Here is a 19,106-nt window from a genome sequence, read left to right as displayed (position 1 = left end):
CACAACGTGTTGACCCACAAGGTGAGTGAGTGTGTTGTTATGCTGACCTTGATCAAGGAAACAACGCATATTATGTACGTCAGTCAGGTGTACCTGACGTGCACTTTGATAACTGGGAAGACTTTATGTAGCAGTGTGAAGGTAACTTAGGTTAGGAGAGAGAGAGAGAGAGAGAGAGAGAGAGAGAGAGAGAGAGAGATTTCTCTGAGTCATTTCTTGTTGATGTTGGCGTGGCTACAAAGGTTGCATTATGCAGTAGTCGCCACTGTTGTGTACCTTCACTGGTCATCATGGCACTACAGTACTCTCCCCGCCTCATGTTGGTGGATGGTCAGAATTTGTTGTGCTAAACCTTTTCCTGTGTTGTTATGAGCAGGTACGTGTGAGAGCCGGGCACATGGTGATGACATGTGACACACATCATACACCACCTCCTCACCCTCCGTCTCTCATACACTCAGACAATACAGACTATATGTACATACAGTCGAGTAGTTACATGTAGTCTGACGAGTCGTTCCACAGTGTTAACAAGGATAGTCCTGCATCACTCTCACAACATCTTGTTCAGTTTCTTGTGAAACTACGACACATTGTTCTGCCGGACCTCCGTATATTGGATGGCAAACTTTACATTTATTGGTCATTTATCAAGTGGGCCAACAGGACCTGTAGCGTCGCTGTAATGTAACAGTGACAGTATGTGGTCTAGGTTCATAATGTTGTATATAAAGATCTACAGTGGTGGGTGAGGAGTACTCAAGTGTTGGTCACAATCGTGCTGTACCATCTGTCTGTATCACCAGTCATGATATTACCTCCAGTCTTCTGAAAACTAAACTACCACACAACACTTACCCACCTTCACTGTTGTATACCACACAACACTTACCCACCTTCACTGTTGTATACCACATCATTATTCTTCTTTGGTTATCACTTTCTTTGTGGTCGTCAAGATAAGGAAGTCAATAATGGTGATGACAGTTGACGATGGTAAAGAGAATAAGGCGTCTCGTGAACTCTTACTTGACCCCTGACTGAACTCTTTAATACCAGACGGTATATATGACCCTGTTGTCCCTCACAGTAGTATTTATTGATTTATTCCTCGTTGTCCACCTTGGCTGGAGTGGTTACAGGTTTGAGAGAAGACTATGATCCATGGAATGTGTGTATCAAAGTGTAGCTGGCGGGTGGCCGGCACACGCGAAGGCAACCAGGAAGCCAGGAAGAATTAAGGGAAGAAAACGACTATGTAAGACAGAACATAGCTTGATAACACTATGTAAGACAGAACATAGCTTGATAACACTATGTAAGGCAGAACATAGCTTGATAACACTATGTAAGACAGAACATAGCGTGATAACACTATGTAAGACAGAACATAGCTTGATAACACTATGTAAGACAGAACATAGTTTGATAACACTATGTAAGACAGAACATAGCTTGATAACACTATGTAAGGCAGAACATAGCTTGATAACACTATGTAAGACAGAACATAGCGTGATAACACTATGTAAGACAGAACATAGCTTGATAACACTATGTAAGGCAGAACATAGCTTGATAACACTATGTAAGACAGAACATAGCGTGATAACACTATGTAAGACAGAACATAGCGTGATAACACTATGTAAGACAGAACATAGTTTGATAACACTATGTAAGACAGAACATAGCGTGATAACATTATGTAAGACAGAACATAGTTTGATAACACTATGTAAGACAGAACATAGTTTGATAACACTATGTAAGACAGAACATAGCTTGATAACACTATGTAAGACAGAACATAGTTTGATAACACTATGTAAGACAGAACATAGTTTGATAACACTATGTAAGACAGAACATAGCGTGATAACACTATGTAAGACAGAACATAGTTTGATAACACTATGTAAGACAGAACATAGCGTGATAACATTATGTAAGACAGAACATAGTTTGATAACACTATGTAAGACAGAACATAGTTTGATAACACTATGTAAGACAGAACATAGCGTGATAACATTATGTAAGACAGAACATAGTTTGATAACACTATGTAAGACAGAACATAGCGTGATAACATTATGTAAGACAGAACATAGTTTGATAACACTATGTAAGACAGAACATAGCGTGATAACATTATGTAAGACAGAACATAGTTTGATAACACTATGTAAGACAGAACATAGTTTGATAACACTATGTAAGACAGAACATAGCGTGATAACATTATGTAAGACAGAACATAGTTTGATAACACTATGTAAGACAGAACATAGCGTGATAACATTATGTAAGACAGAACATAGTTTGATAACACTATGTAAGACAGAACATAGTTTGATAACACTATGTAAGACAGAACATAGTTTGATAACACTATGTAAGACAGAACATAGTTTGATAACACTATGTAAGACAGAACATAGCTTGATAACACTATGTAAGACAGAACATAGCTTGATAACACTATGTAAGACAGAACATAGCTTGATAACACTAAGACAGAACATAGTTTGATAACACTCACAATGTGGCACAAGAGACGTGTGTGAAACTAGTCAATCATTGGTCGTGGCCAGGCCAGGTACAAAGATGTCTTCAAGGTAACTAACACGAAGATTAGCAATTTGTACCTTGACCAGAGATGATGTACCGTATGTACCTTGACCAGAGATGATGTACCGTATGTACCTTGACCACAGATGTACCGTATGTACCTTGACCACAGATGTACCGTATGTACCTTGACCACAGATGTACCGTATGTACCTTGACCACAGATGTACCGTATGTACCTTGACCAGAGATGATGTACCGCATGTACCTTGACCACAGATGTACCGTATGTACCTTGACCACAGATGTACCGTATGTACCCTGACCACAGATGTACCGTATGTACCTTGACCACAGATGTACCGTATGTACCTTGACCACAGATGTACCGTATGTACCTTGACCACAGATGTACCGTATGTACCTTGACCACAGATGTACCGTATGTACCCTGACCACAGATGTACCGTATGTACCTTGACCACAGATGTACCGTATGTACCTTGACCACAGATGTACCGTATGTACCTTGACCACAGATGTACCGTATGTACCCTGACCACAGATGTACCGTATGTACCTTGACCACAGATGTACCGTATGTACCTTGACCACAGATGTACCGTATGTACCTTGACCACAGATGTACCGTATGTACCTTGACCAGAGATGATGTACCGCATGTACCTTGACCACAGATGTACCGTATGTACCTTGACCACAGATGTACCGTATGTACCCTGACCACAGATGTACCGTATGTACCTTGACCACAGATGTACCGTATGTACCTTGACCACAGATGTACCGTATGTACCTTGACCACAGATGTACCGTATGTACCTTGACCACAGATGTACCGTATGTACCTTGACCACAGATGTACCGTATGTACCCTGACCACAGATGTACCGTATGTACCTTGACCACAGATGTACCGTATGTACCTTGACCACAGATGTACCGTATGTACCTTGACCACAGATGTACCGTATGTACCTTGACCACAGAAGATGTACCGCATGTACCTTGACCACAGATGTACCGTATGTACCTTGACCACAGATGTACCGTATGTACCTTGACCACAGATGTACCGTATGTACCTTGACCACAGATGTACCGTATGTACCTTGACCACAGAAGATGTACCGCATGTACCTTGACCACAGATGTACCGTATGTACCTTGACCAGAGATGTACCGTATGTACCTTGACCAGAGATGATGTACCGTATGTACCCTGACCACAGATGTACCGTATGTACCTTGACCACAGATGTACCGTATGTACCTTGACCACAGATGTACCGTATGTACCTTGACCACAGAAGATGTACCGCATGTACCTTGACCACAGATGTACCGTATGTACCTTGACCACAGATGTACCGTATGTACCTTGACCACAGATGTACCGTATGTACCTTGACCAGAGATGATGTACCGTATGTACCCTGACCACAGATGTACCGTATGTACCTTGACCACAGATGTACCGTATGTACCTTGACCACAGATGTACCGTATGTACCTTGACCACAGAAGATGTACCGCATGTACCTTGACCACAGATGTACGGTATGTACCCTGACCACAGAAGATGTACCGTATGTCATCAGTCTAAATCATTAACATATTCACGCATTCCTGCCTTATTCGTGGTAATTCGACTCCAATGCACCAGACACATTACAAACCACACAACCCAGACATACACGAGTCGCACGTACACACTTACACTCTGGACTCAACCCATCACTACAACACAACACAACACACACCATGGACTCAACCCATCACTACAACACAACACAACACACACCATGGACTCAACCCATCGCTACAACACAACACAACACAACACACACCATTTCACCCTATGTACAGACCCTTCATGCCCACGATGCAACTACCATGAAGAAATCAGTCGTCACTTAACTACTTAATTATCCTGCACACTGAGGCACACACTGAGGCACACACTGACGCACACACTGAGGCACACACTGAGGCACACACTGACGCACACACTGAGGCACACACTGAGGCACACACTGACGCACACTGAGGCACACACTGAGGCACACACTGAGGCACACACTGAGGCACACACTGAGGCACACACTGAGGCACACTGAGGCACACACTGAGGCACACTGAGGCACACTGAGGCACACACTGAGGCACACACTGAGGCACACACTGACGCACACTGAGGCACACACTGAGGCACACTGAGGCACACTGAGGCACACACTGAGGCACACACTGAGGCACACACTGACGCACACTGAGGCACACACTGAGGCACACACTGACGCACACTGAGGCACACACTGAGGCACACACTGAGGCACACACTGACGCACACTGAGGCACACACTGAGGCACACACTGACGCACACTGAGGCACACACTGAGGCACACACTGAGGCACACACTGAGGCACACACTGACGCACACTGAGGCACACACTGAGGCACACACTGAGGCACACTGAGGCACACACTGAGGCACACACTGACGCACACTGAGGCACACACTGAGGCACACACTGACGCACACTGAGGCACACACTGAGGCACACACTGAGGCACACACTGAGGCACACACTGAGGCACACACTGAGGCACACACTGAGGCACACACTGAGGCACACACTGAGGCACACACTGAGGCACACTGAGGCACACACTGAGGCACACACTGAGGCACACTGAGGCACACACTGAGGCACACACTGAGGCACACACTGAGGCACACACTGAGGCACACACTGAGGCACACACTGAGGCACACACTGACGGCACACTGAGGCACACACTGAGGCACACACTGAGGCACACACTGAGGCACACTGAGGCACACACTGAGGCACACACTGACGCACACTGAGGCACACACTGAGGCACACACTGAGGCACACTGAGGCACACACTGAGGCACACACTGAGGCACACTGAGGCACACACTGAGGCACACACTGAGGCACACTGAGGCACACACTGAGGCACACACTGAGGCACACTGAGGCACACACTGAGGCACACACTGACGCACACTGAGGCACACACTGAGGCACACACTGACGCACACTGAGGCACACACTGAGGCACACACTGACGCACACTGAGGCACACACTGAGGCACACTGAGGCACACACTGAGGCACACACTGAGGCACACACTGAGGCACACTGAGGCACACACTGAGGCACACACTGAGGCACACACTGAGGCACAGCACTGAGGCACAGCACTGAGGCACACACTGAGGCACACACTGAGGCACACACTGAGGCACAGCACTGAGGCACACACTGAGGCACACACTGACGCACACTGAGGCACACACTGAGGCACACACTGACGCACACTGAGGCACACACTGAGGCACACACTGAGGCACACACTGAGGCACACACTGAGGCACACACTGAGGCACACACTGAGGCACACACTGAGGCACACACTGAGGCACACACTGAGGCACACACTGAGGCACACACTGAGGCACACACTGAGGCACACACTGAGGCACACACTGAGGCACACACTGAGGCACACACTGAGGCACACACTGAGGCACACACTGAGGCACACACTGAGGCACACACTGAGGCACACACTGAGGCACACACTGAGGCACACACTGAGGCACACACTGAGGCACACACTGAGGCACACACTGAGGCACACACTGAGGCACACACTGAGGCACACACTGAGGCACACACTGAGGCACACACTGAGGCACACACTGAGGCACACACTGAGGCACACACTGAGGCACACTGAGGCACACACTGAGGCACACACTGAGGCACACACTGAGGCACACACTGAGGCACACACTGAGGCACACACTGAGGCACACACTGAGGCACACACTGAGGCACACACTGAGGCACACACTGAGGCACACACTGAGGCACACACTGAGGCACACACTGAGGCACACACTGAGGCACACACTGAGGCACACACTGAGGCACACACTGAGGCACACACTGAGGCACACACTGAGGCACACACTGAGGCACACACTGAGGCACACACTGAGGCACACACTGAGGCACACACTGAGGCACACACTGAGGCACACACTGAGGCACACACTGAGGCACACACTGAGGCACACACTGAGGCACACACTGAGGCACACACTGAGGCACACACTGAGGCACACACTGAGGCACACACTGAGGCACACACTGAGGCACACACTGAGGCACCACTGAGGCACACTGAGGCACACACTGAGGCACACACTGAGGCACACACTGAGGCACAGCACTGAGGCACACACTGAGGCACACACTGAGGCACAGCACTGAGGCACAGCACTGAGGCACAGCACTGAGGCACACACTGAGGCACAGCACTGAGGCACACACTGACGCACACTGAGGCACAGCACTGAGGCACAGCACTGAGGCACACACTGAGGCACAGCACTGAGGCACACACTGAGGCACACACTGAGGCACACACTGAGGCACACACTGAGGCACAGCACTGAGGCACACACTGAGGCACACACTGAGGCACACACTGAGGCACAGCACTGAGGCACAGCACTGAGGCACACACTGAGGCACACACTGAGGCACACACTGAGGCACACACTGAGGCACACTGAGGCACACACTGAGGCACACACTGAGGCACAGCACTGAGGCACAGCACTGAGGCACACACTGAGGCACACACTGAGGCACACACTGAGGCACACACTGAGGCACACACTGAGGCACACTGAGGCACACACTGAGGCACACACTGAGGCACAGCACTGAGGCACACACTGAGGCACACTGAGGCACACACTGAGGCACAGCACTGTATGACATGGTTTTGATCAGTGGACGTGGCCAGCTTCCTGAGTGGTGCTCGAACATTATAAGGGTAGAAGGAACTCATAGGGCAGATTTCAGGCTCATATCTTAGTAAAGCAAATTACTGCTCTTAAATCTGTTAACATTAGAATGTTTTAACTTTAGAAAAGCACCGAGCATTCTAACAAAATACTGACCTATAATTGTGAGGAAGTTTGAGGAGTTTGATTCCCTCCAGGGAGAGAGAAGCAAAGGACAAGTTGGCAGCGAGTCTACCAGTGAGGGAGGTTCCAACCCTGGACGGGAGCAACATACCGCACCATCGCCTGTGAGATTTTGTTCACGCATCCATGTCTGGACGCCGTCCAGCACTGGCTGCCCGGGCCTCCACGCAGGAAGTGTTCACATCACCTTCTGTCATAAGCATTACGTATATTCTCATGATCTAACTTACATGTTTACAATAACCAAACAACAACAACATTCCATCACAATTCTTGTATGGAAGTCATGACGGCTTTAATGACCTGTTATGTATGGGCACAATACGGGGAAGTGTCTGGTTCATGAAGATGTGTAGCCACAATATGTGTGTCCTTAAGATACAGTTTTCAGTGTTGCCGAACGTTTAGAGCTGGATAACGTATGTATCCTTGACAACATTGTATCAAACACAAGATACAAGCTTGTCAGAGAGTTAGGCAAGAACAAATGTGCCTTTCCGTCTTATGCACCAAAGCCACAAGACTCAAAATCGTGCGCACAAAGCAGCACAAATGACCATCCACTGTGTTGCCTGAGGATTAGATCATAGTCCGTCCTTGGTGGTGACTCCTGTAGTAACTGGACAACTCTTGTATAACCTGGTTACTTCACCTGCCATCATCTCACCTGCCCAACATGAAGGTTCACCTGCCATCATCTCACCTGCCCAACATGAAGGTTCACCTGCCATCATCTCACCTGCCCAACATGAAGGTTCACCTGCCATCATCTCACCTGCCCAACATGAAGGTTCACCTGCCATCATCTCACCTGCCCAACATGAAGGTTCACCTGCCATCATCTCACCTGCCCAACATGAAGGTTCACCTGCCATCATCTCACCTGCCCAACATGAAGGTTCACCTGCCATCTCACCTGCCCAACATGAAGGTTCACCTGCCATCTCACCTGCCCAAACATGAAGGTTCACCTGCCATCATCTCACCTGCCCAACATGAAGGTTCACCTGCCGTCTCACCTGCCCAACATGAAGGTTCACCTGCCATTGGTGAATTCATCGTCGTCTATCGCATGTACACTGATGACACCAAGACGAACGTACATACGTGTTGTATAGAGAACGTACATATGTGTTGTGTTGTATAGAGAACGTACATATGTGTTGTGTTGTGTAGAGAACGTACATATGTGTTGTGTTGTGTAGAGAACGTGCATGTGTAGAGAAGGGTCTCCTGGTATTTACTTGTTCATGATGAAGCCTCTGTATATGCTGCTGCAGAACTCACTCAAGATGATAATGTCGTGCAAACGTTACGTCAGAAACCCAAGCCAAACGCGGCATTTTATCCAGTGTTGTGCTTGGTAGATCACCTCATGTGAGGCCAGGTATCAACTGGCTCATGCCAACCTGTGTGCCATCATCACCAACCACCACTCACTGACTAACGTGTACTCTAGTATCCACAACTCTCCTGCCACTACTATACATACCCAGCTTTGTTCTTAAACACACTAACATTTCCTTACACACACACACACACACACACACACACACACACACACACACACTGTATAAACCCTAGGATTTGCCTGTAAAACTTGCTGTACTATGTATGTAGATAGACTTCACTCATGAAATCACCGTCGTCGAGCCTGTATCGTTATCACTAGATAAGGGGAACAGTTTTGTCCAAGAACTTCTAACTCCAAAGGAGTCCATCAGTTCCATGCTTCTGATTGGAGAGCATCGTCGAAACTGCAGGATCGCACTCCACGGGGAAATGAAACACGATAAGTTCCCAAGTGCACTTTCGTGTAATTATCACATCATCAGAGGAGACACAAGAATTATAAGTCATTTCATATACAGCGAAGAGACGAAGCAAGGACGCCAGATTCCTGGGTACAATAAGAAAATACGTTTATGTAGATGAAAGAAATGGATGGTTCTCATAATGTTTTCTTTCAAGTTGGTAATATCTTGGTGATGTGGGTTAGGTTAGGTTGTTGGTGATGAAGATATTGTAGTGGTGATAAGGTACGTTGTTAGCGACGGGGGCAGTGTGCTGGTGACGGGGCTGTTGGCCAGGTAGATATGCCTCAAATGATGAAAGTAACGAAGTCTTAGTTTACCTGGGAGGTAATTATAGTCATTCATGAGCCAGCCAGACATACGTACATTCGTACAACATACAGATTACGAGCACAAACACCAGTTATGGGGAATGTGGAATAGTCTCCCCCCAAATGATCTCTTAAAGATAAAAGCCTTAAGTCATATAACAGGTCACCGTAAGCAAGGAGTGCGCAAGCGCGGCTCTGTTGTAGTGTGTAAGATGATGCTAAGCGACTGAGTTAGTTGTGTTAAGTTACACAGTCAGTATGCTGATAGTATGACGCTGAATTATACAAATCATTGGTCTTCACGAGGTTTCAAGTCTTCTGGTTTCTTTTAAGGTGAAAGTTGTCATCTTCTTTTTCACTAGTTGTTCAGGGGAGCGACTACCTCAGTGTAGCGGTCGACATACCCACCTCCTCCGGCTATTTCCGACGCTGCCACACACACACACACACACACCCTCTCACCTTACCACAAAATCTGTTATTTTTACATGTAACTTGTGTCTCCGTATGTTTGTCTACTACACCCACCTTCCCTTCATGAAACCTGTTGTCATATTTCAACACTCTACCTTACTGTTAACCATTAACTAAGAGACGTATGTCTGGAAAACATTGATCCTTGTGAGAGTGACAGTATGTCAACATATGATACTTCATACTCTGTCATCACTAGATATTAAGTTAATGATAATCTTGTAGTCTTAGAGTCAAATGTATACATTAGGTAACATGAGAGTTATCAGTAGATTTTTCAGTTCGTCTGCTTGTCTTTTCTCGGCCGAGTTATGATGATGTATGTAGATACTGTGACTCAGCTCCCTTACGTGCCACACATCACCTATATTTCACGAACATTACCCAAGCTAGACCAGCCACACGAGCGAATCCATCTTATTAGCCATACTATATCCATCTTATTAGCCATACTATATCCATCTTATTAGCCATACTATGTCCATTTCAGCCTTTATTAAATCTTCGTTGCATTTCGATATTTTTTTATGTTAGCGGGCGTGGCAGACTTTCAAATGATACCTTCAAATCCTTTCCTAACATACCAGAGGAACAACAACTCTGTAATGCTGTAAACTTTCATGTTCTCTCCTCTGAAGCACTGAGCGTAGTTGCTTTGATTTGTTTAGAAATGTTTCCCCTGCTGTGTTATAAACTGATAGTCTAAGAATACGTATTTGGTGTGAGAAACACAAAGGAATTCAAATAGCAACAGACCATTGGTTTCTTTGGTGGCTGTCTGTGATAGTGTGGTAAATAGTAGAATGGAATATAGATGATTAAGAAACCTTCCAACTGTACCATGTTATTAAGGATGCACACAAAATGTTAACTGGTAAATCCTTGTATATGTTTGTATGGTTCTCATGTGAAAGGGTATGAAGTGGTCTTCCACAGATGATTGCGTGTGTGACAGTGTTGTTCAGTTATGATGTCGTCTTTTATATGTTTCGTTATCTGATTCATTCATGTGTGTTTATCTTCACCATTTACGTTCACAAGAGAGCCACTGACTGACGGGAACCTGCACGAAACTTACGCCATTTTACTGTTTGGTTGGCATAGATGATCCTACCATGAAGACTTGTCTGTACGCCTTCGACCTTCATTATGGCTTTCCTCTTCTCTGGCGATGACCAATTCCTTGATGCTCTTTCATTTATTGTCAAATCGTTATTCTTACATTTCTTCACACAGTGGCATTTTATACGTATATTCCTATGAGTCCACGGGGAGATGAAACACGTTAAGTTCCCAAGTGCACTTTCGCGTAATAATCACATCATCAGGGGAGATACAGTCACTTGTTTACCAAATGGCGTCGTAGCTACGTCTCTTCGTTGTATGTCAACTGACTTATATCTCTTTCCAACGTAATCCGTATATATGTACTCTCAGTAATTTCATCAATAATTTTCATTACAATGTCATTTCTGAAGTTTATCAGTTTTTGTTTTTGTAATGAGTTATTGTTTCAAAACTTGTACACACACTCTCGGTCCTTGAGCCATTGTACTTCATACTTGTTTCTGAATTTCTACCTTTGTGATCATTGTTTTTCTCGGTCAAGCAACACTACAGGACGGATGTAGTACAAGCCTGCACCTCTTGTGTGCCTCACAGTATGTGAAGGTGTTATTCATTTCTGTGTTGCTTCCCATACAGGACACAGTCTCTTTGTGTTGTATGTCGTCCTTACCCACGTTTTCCCTCCACGTAAGCTCGTACAAACCAAATTAACACAGTGTTACTTCCATTACGATTCAACTCACTTGTGTTTTACAAGAGAAGTTAAACATGAACCAACGGCTGGGTTATTTGTGGTAGCGCAGGACTTCAGAAACTCACAGTTTACAATGATAAGAAGAACAACTTTCAAAATATAATGTCTATCGTGTGCATGATGTGAAGTACTTGTCAAGCTTATTGTTAAGTGTATGTCTGGTTCTTCCATCTACCGAGCTGACTGGTAAATCATCTTCTACTATTCTGAAGACGTAAGACGACCTTGTCTCCTCCACAGTACAGCCTCGCCTCGCACTGTGGAACGGTCACTACAGGTCTCATCCAGCCTGAGCCACGTAGCTTCTTAGGTCGAGATTTTCAAAGATTGTGATAATGGTTTATTACTATTATTATCATTATTTTTATTATTATTATTATTATATTATTATTATTATTATTATTATTATTAAGTAATGTCTTAACACTTTCCTCTGGTAACTAGTTAGCTTCAGGTCATGTAGCATGCTTTCGTACGACGCGTCTTACTTTATTTTAGCTTTATAACATTTATCTATCGTGGCTTTTTTTCCTGTTTCATAATCTATTCCTGTACAGCATCAGTTGCAGCCAAATTAGTATTTTCATAGACACTGTTTATTGGTCCGAACAATCCACTGTCAGGAGCCATATAGAATGTAACCACACTCTTCTATAAGCTTTTGATGTCTTCCAGTACCACAAGAGCTTCGAAGTGTCACATTGATACATTACTGTTGGAATTCCTTTGTATTACTCATCTGCTTGTGTTCTACGACTATAATGTACAGGATTACATGAAGTGCATATTTTCTTAACAGGTTCTTGTTATCTTTGTATTACTCATTTGCTTGTGTTCTACGACTACAATGTACAGGATTACATGAAGTGCATATTTTCTTAACAGGTTCTTGTTATCTTTGTATTACTCATCTGCTTGTGTTCTACGACTACAATGTACGGGATTACATGAAGTGCATATTTTCTTAACAGGTTCTTGTTATCATTGTATACGTAATCCCTCGGCAGAATCACATTTGTCACGTATGTTTATCTTGTATTCAGTAATCCACTTGATGAATATAGTCGAACTTGTCTCTTTGTAAGTTTGGTTTGTTCTGTATCTGTTTCCTTAACAAAATCACAGTCTAGTTCAGTTCCTCTCTTCATAGATTCTACTTTTGTACAAATTAGTGGAATCCACCACCTACTACTACCTGGTCATGATTTGGTTTCAACTCTGCTTTTATTTTTAGTTTCTGCCGACCAGCACACCACATCTGGAGTGTTCAACCCGAAGAATTATACTACAGTCCAGACTAACGTTAATATGGGAGCCGAACACACGTTATATACCGTGTCCCGGTGATGACGTATGATTACTCATTATGTTACGAATTAATGGTCAAAACAAGTTTAATTATTCTTAGTAAATGATTCAAATTAACCGATTAGTTTTGAAACTACGACCTGACTGCTTCACTTCGTATGATAATATGATTATATTTTTCATATTGACCGAGTCCTGAATGTGTGTTAAGATGACAGTCAGTATGTGAGGCGATCCACACATTGATCTTGAATGTTTACATGATCATGATACTGATGTTACTTAACTAATGTTACTAATGTTACTTAACCTGGAAGGACATTATCTTGTAGATATCGCTTCCAATGTACATATCCATAACAATATTGGTGGACCAAAATGTATGTAGGTTGATGACTGGAAGCAAGGGAATGGACTGGCCACAATATGTACTTCAGAAAGTTTGGGAATAAGGATAAGATATGATGAATATGTACACCAGTGTTTATGTCAACTAGAAGACATGTAATTATACAAGCTAGTGTGGAGAATATAACAACAATGTTTGGATGATGTGTAAGATCAAGTTACTAAGCGATGACCAAGTAGGTTTCAAGATCATCAGACCCGGATGCATTTTTCAACACCAGGATGATTTTGTACCAAAGATAAATCCATACAATGTAATGTTGTGTTGACCGGTAATTACATCAGAAAAATGAACGGATTACCACCAACAAAACTCGTCAACACACTAGCAGGCGACGCGTTCAGTGCCGACATCAACATGAGAATTCGAGAAGGGGTCCATTGGCTGAGATTGCTCTAGAGGCAAGTAGATGAATACTCGAGGCAGCATATGGCAAGGAAGGCAGCACATTGGAGCCACCATGAGAACACTTGTGTACAGACGGGCTATGTACACTGCCCATCCAGGCACGGACCTCACTGTGAGGAAGCTCATTTAGAAAGCAGAGTTACTGATACCCAGAGGGGTAAGTGGTAACACCTGCTGCAACTTCAGGTAAAAACAATAAGGTAAAATGTCTTGAATATTTGCATTAAATCTTTAATGAGTGAAATTGGTCTGAGGACATAAAGATCAGGTAGGATATAAAGATGCTCTATTATTATTATCATTATCATTATTATTATTATTATTATTCTTTCTTTTCTTTTTTCAAATTGTTCGCCATTTCCCGCATTAGCGAGGTAGCGTTAAGAACAGATTATTATTGTTATTATTATTATTATTATCATTATTGTTATTATTACTATTATTATTATTATTATTATTATTATCATTATTATTATTATCATTATTATTATTATTATTATTATTATTATTATCATTATTATCATTATCATTCATTGTTATTGACACTTGATCGCCGTTTCCCGCGTCAGAAGGCAGCGTCAGGAAAACAGACATAAAAGGCCACATTCGTTCACACTCAGTCTCTGGCTGTCATGTATAAAGGCTCCAGTTATGGCAATAAATACTTATGGAAACCAAGGCTTATATGATGTTGCTGACACTTAGGTAATGTAACAAATATTGAACATTATTATTTGGAAAACATTAGGTAATGTAACAAATATTGAACATTATTATTTGGAAAACATTAGGTAATGTAACAAATATTGAACATTATTATTTGGAAAACATTAGGTAATGTAACAAATATTGAACATTATTATTTGAGAAACAGAAATGTAAATAAAAAACGAGTTTCTGGAATGTTGCTGATAAGATAAAGTAGGAAATTGTGTTTGTTTCTTGTAAGAGAAGAAAGTCTAGACTGGAGTGGATAGGATAGACTAAGAAAATGAGACATTAAAGAATATGATAATTTTACCAGGGGTAGTTACGAGATGGAGGAGACTGAGACGTATTTTGGTGAGGCATATCGTGAAGAGGACCCGAACCAGTCAGGTCCAACATGTGCTATATGGTCGATGCTCCAACATAGTGACGTCAGTGTTTATCGTGACTATCATGAACATACCGTCCAGGACATGTTGAAAGTGGAGTGTAACATTTGAACATGATGGTGACACGTGTAGCGTTGATGACTGTGGCGCACGCACGGGCCGGCTGAACACCCATGTGGCTTCCAACCGTAGGCGGGGCCTGTGGTCATTGCGTGCATGATTATTACATATAATTGCCCGTGATGTCCGGTAAACTTAGATATAAAAAAACACAATTAGTGTGATGGTCAGGATATTACTGAATACTTCAACAATCTTCTCGACCATGATTAAAGATGGTTTGAGTGCGAGATGGTCAACCTTGCTTGAAGGATAACATCCACTGTGGAAACCACCCATCTGCCCACAACATGAAGGTTCCACTCGCTTGTTCAGTGTTCCATTCGGCTTCACAGTCAGTGGGAAGAACACAGTACCATTCCTCTGTTTCATGGACGGATTAGGAAGCTCTGTAGGACCGAAAGCAAAAACCTTTTTTCTACGTACGAATTATTGATACATCCAGCATACATCCAGTAATATACATGTGAATATACATGTATCAAGTGGGCCTCCTCTGCAGACCATTGTGTACAAATATCTTCACTATCGTTTCTGTCCTGATAAGGTTGTTTACAACATGTCATCCTGGTTATGTGTATCACATTCCTTGTTCTCATTATAACAATGTTGATCACTTTAGGTGAGAACCAAGCTTATAGCCCTAATGGTAGACGTCCATACTGTCATTCATCCTTCATCCCATTTTCCTTCCGTCAGAGACGGCTTTGACCGGTTTCTGTGTTGTATCGGATGACAGACAGTCGTCCAATATTAACAGGAAATTCTTCAACATTATTCTGATTTTACAGACTAAACTGGTACGTTGTAGTTGTCCAGGTACAGTAGAGGAAGGGTCGTCTACATGGCTCCCAAGACTGTCAACTCTCTCCCAGTAAATAATAATGGAGAAATTGTGATCATTACTTATTTTTTGCAATGATTGTAAATTTTTAGTTATTGGAAGGGATTAATGAATGTGTATGTATGATTTAAAGTTAGTTAATTGAAGGGATGAAGAGATGTGTATACATGTTTGATTAAGGAATGAATAAATGTATATGTATGTATCTATGATTAAAGTTTTCAGCGGTTAATGAAAAGTGACCAATGAAATAATTGTGTTATTTTCACCGCTCAGGATTATAACGACGAATTTTTCTTGAGTTTCATTGTTTCAGTGACGACAACTCTGATGATTGTGGTAATCACTTGATTAATGTTATCAACAAAATACTCTCCCACCTCAGGGTATCGTTGTATGCATATGGATCCATGATAAAGATACTTTGTACCTGGGGGATATCTTTTCCTTATGTGGATTCATGGAAAAGATACTCAGTATCTGAGAGTATCTGTGGCAGCCATGGGAGGTGTGGCCTCCTCCTTAGCTCGGGTATACACTCGGCTCTTCGCCCCTGTATGACCAAAAAGTACTTGCAAGTCAAACTGTGCATGGATGTTAATGCACGCATGAATGCATATGGTAATGCATGCATTCAGTCGTATACGGTCCGTTTGTAGGTATAGAGAGACACCTTCCTCGCTGGTAATGTAAACCTGGAGTGTCATACACGTAAGCAAACACAACATGCCTGACTATTGTGGTTTGCAGGTTCGAAGCTGCGGCGATGGTCAGCGCGTCCGCTTCGCGCGCTATTTTGGAAGGTAAGGAACTTGCCAAACCCCCCCTCGCAACCGCTCCCCGTTTTTCCTGGTGGGACTAACTTACCAGGCTAGACGCTTAGCCGCTCAGCTCCAGACGCGCTCGGGTGGGTGCTTGAGACGGTGGTGGTGTCGTGGAGGTAGTAGTGCAGTGAAGCGTGTCGTAAGTCCTACATTGTGGTAGTTTATCATACTAGAACATTTGTGATTTATATTCTGAAGCCTGGCCGCTGTGTACGCAAGTTACCTGCGCTTTCATCATTGTTGATTGTACTTTGATGATGATTGGACTTATTGCTACACCATCAAAGTACACAGTCTGGGTCTTAGGCGTTGACTGTGTCTCTTATATTATGACAGAAAATAAAGTTTTATTATTTGTGGGATATATATATATATATATATATATATATATATATATATATATATATATATATATATATATATATATAATATAATATATATATATATATATATATATATATATATATATATATATATATATATATATATATATATATATATATATATCAATTGTATCTTAAAGCTGAACTATACCTATCTTTCAGTAGATATTGTTCTTCAAACTATTCATCATGTAATGGGCAACAAATGTTCACATTACTTTACATCAGGCTAACTTTGAGAGCTACACCATATATAACCACAAAATATTGGAAGGTTTCGTCTCAGTTTAAGGCACCTGTATGAACTAGCTGTTGACAGGCATGGCCATATCAGTTGTGTCAGGAAGTGTGTATGGCCAGCACAAGCGCTTTGTTGAACCTTGTCTTAGTCTACACGACAGAGACGAGCACAGCAAATACTAGTCAAGGGAAACTATAATGCTAAACGATTTGTGTTACTAAACGTATGATGGTACTATAGCACATCATAAATTTGTGCTAAACCAGAGATTACTCCAAGAACAGAGCTTTTCGTTAATGGAGTGCAAATATTTAAGCACCATTGCTTCATGGAAGGAGAACCTTATTATAAGATAATTCCTAGAATGTACTTAGGAAGGCGACAGTAACTTGACCATTGTTGCAGTGTCTTAAATACTCAGGTCCTATGGTTCCATTTGTGACAAAATGCTTCCATATATCTTTATTTCTTGTTCCAGGATTAATCAGAACAACTCCACCATCCAGTTCAAAGACCCACTTCGACAACTTTAGGCACCTACCACCATCATGCCTGGCCACGTCAAGAAGAGCACGGGTCCTGACCCCGACCCCACAGAGTTCCTGTTCATCTCCATGGAGATGAAGATGCAGGATGCCACCAAGCCTTACGACCCCAAGAAGTCCTGCTGGATCCCAGACGACAAGGAAGGCTTTCTCGAGGGTGAGATCCAGGGCACCAAGGGCGACCTTATTAGCGTCTATGCTGGTGGTGAGACCAAGAACTGGAAGAAGGATCTCGTCCAGCAGGTCAACCCTCCCAAGTACGAGAAATGTGAGGACATGTCCAACTTGACCTACCTCAACGATGCCTCTGTCTTCTACAACCTGAAGTCTCGCTACGTCGCCAGACTCATCTACACCTACTCCGGCCTCTTCTGTATCGCCATCAACCCCTACAAGCGCTACCCCATCTACACCAACCGTGTGGTCAAGATCTACCAGGGCAAGAGGCGTAATGAGGTACCTCCTCATCTCTTCGCCATCGCTGACGGCGCCTACATGAACATGATGCAGCGTAAGTGTGACATTTGTATAAAACTTATAATGAGATGAAGAAAAAATCTTGACCTAATTTTAGTCTTAGGATTTATAATAGTATCATATAAAATACAATATTGGATTTTCTTTCTTTTATTAAAGTTATTAAAACATGTACTGAAATATTCTCGATTTCCTTGCAGTGGGCGAAAACCAGTCTATGCTTATCACGTAAGTTATTCTTTCCTTCTAAAGCATCAGTACACACACACACACACACACACACACACACATACACACACACACACACACACACACACACATCCTTTATGAGCAAAATACATCTAGCTTAAATCCTTGTTAAACGTAAATTTTAGTTACTATCGTTTGTGA

At 43.2% G+C, this 19,106-nt stretch overlaps 2 protein-coding genes across 5 annotated transcripts in view; one reads left to right on the top strand and one right to left on the bottom strand.

Moving 5' to 3' along the window:
- Positions 1-19,106, bottom strand: part of LOC139745747 (DNA polymerase lambda-like) — a 305,248-nt gene that overhangs the window by 167,785 nt on the left and 118,357 nt on the right. The window lies entirely within an intron of this gene.
- Positions 17,055-19,106, top strand: part of LOC139745703 (uncharacterized) — a 96,579-nt gene continuing 94,527 nt past the window's right edge. Inside the window, 3 exon segments of the mRNA XM_071656141.1 lie at positions 17,055-17,209; positions 18,173-18,750; positions 18,917-18,944. Coding sequence (XP_071512242.1) covers positions 18,243-18,750; positions 18,917-18,944 — 536 coding nt within the window. The 5' untranslated portion in view covers positions 17,055-17,209; positions 18,173-18,242.

The sequence above is a fragment of the Panulirus ornatus genome, chromosome 62 (assembly GCF_036320965.1).
Source record: "Panulirus ornatus isolate Po-2019 chromosome 62, ASM3632096v1, whole genome shotgun sequence".
In the NCBI taxonomy this organism is placed as follows: domain Eukaryota; kingdom Metazoa; phylum Arthropoda; class Malacostraca; order Decapoda; family Palinuridae; genus Panulirus; species Panulirus ornatus.
The sequence above is the reverse complement of the archived record's forward strand: the minus strand, read 5'-3'. Positions and strand labels throughout refer to the sequence as shown.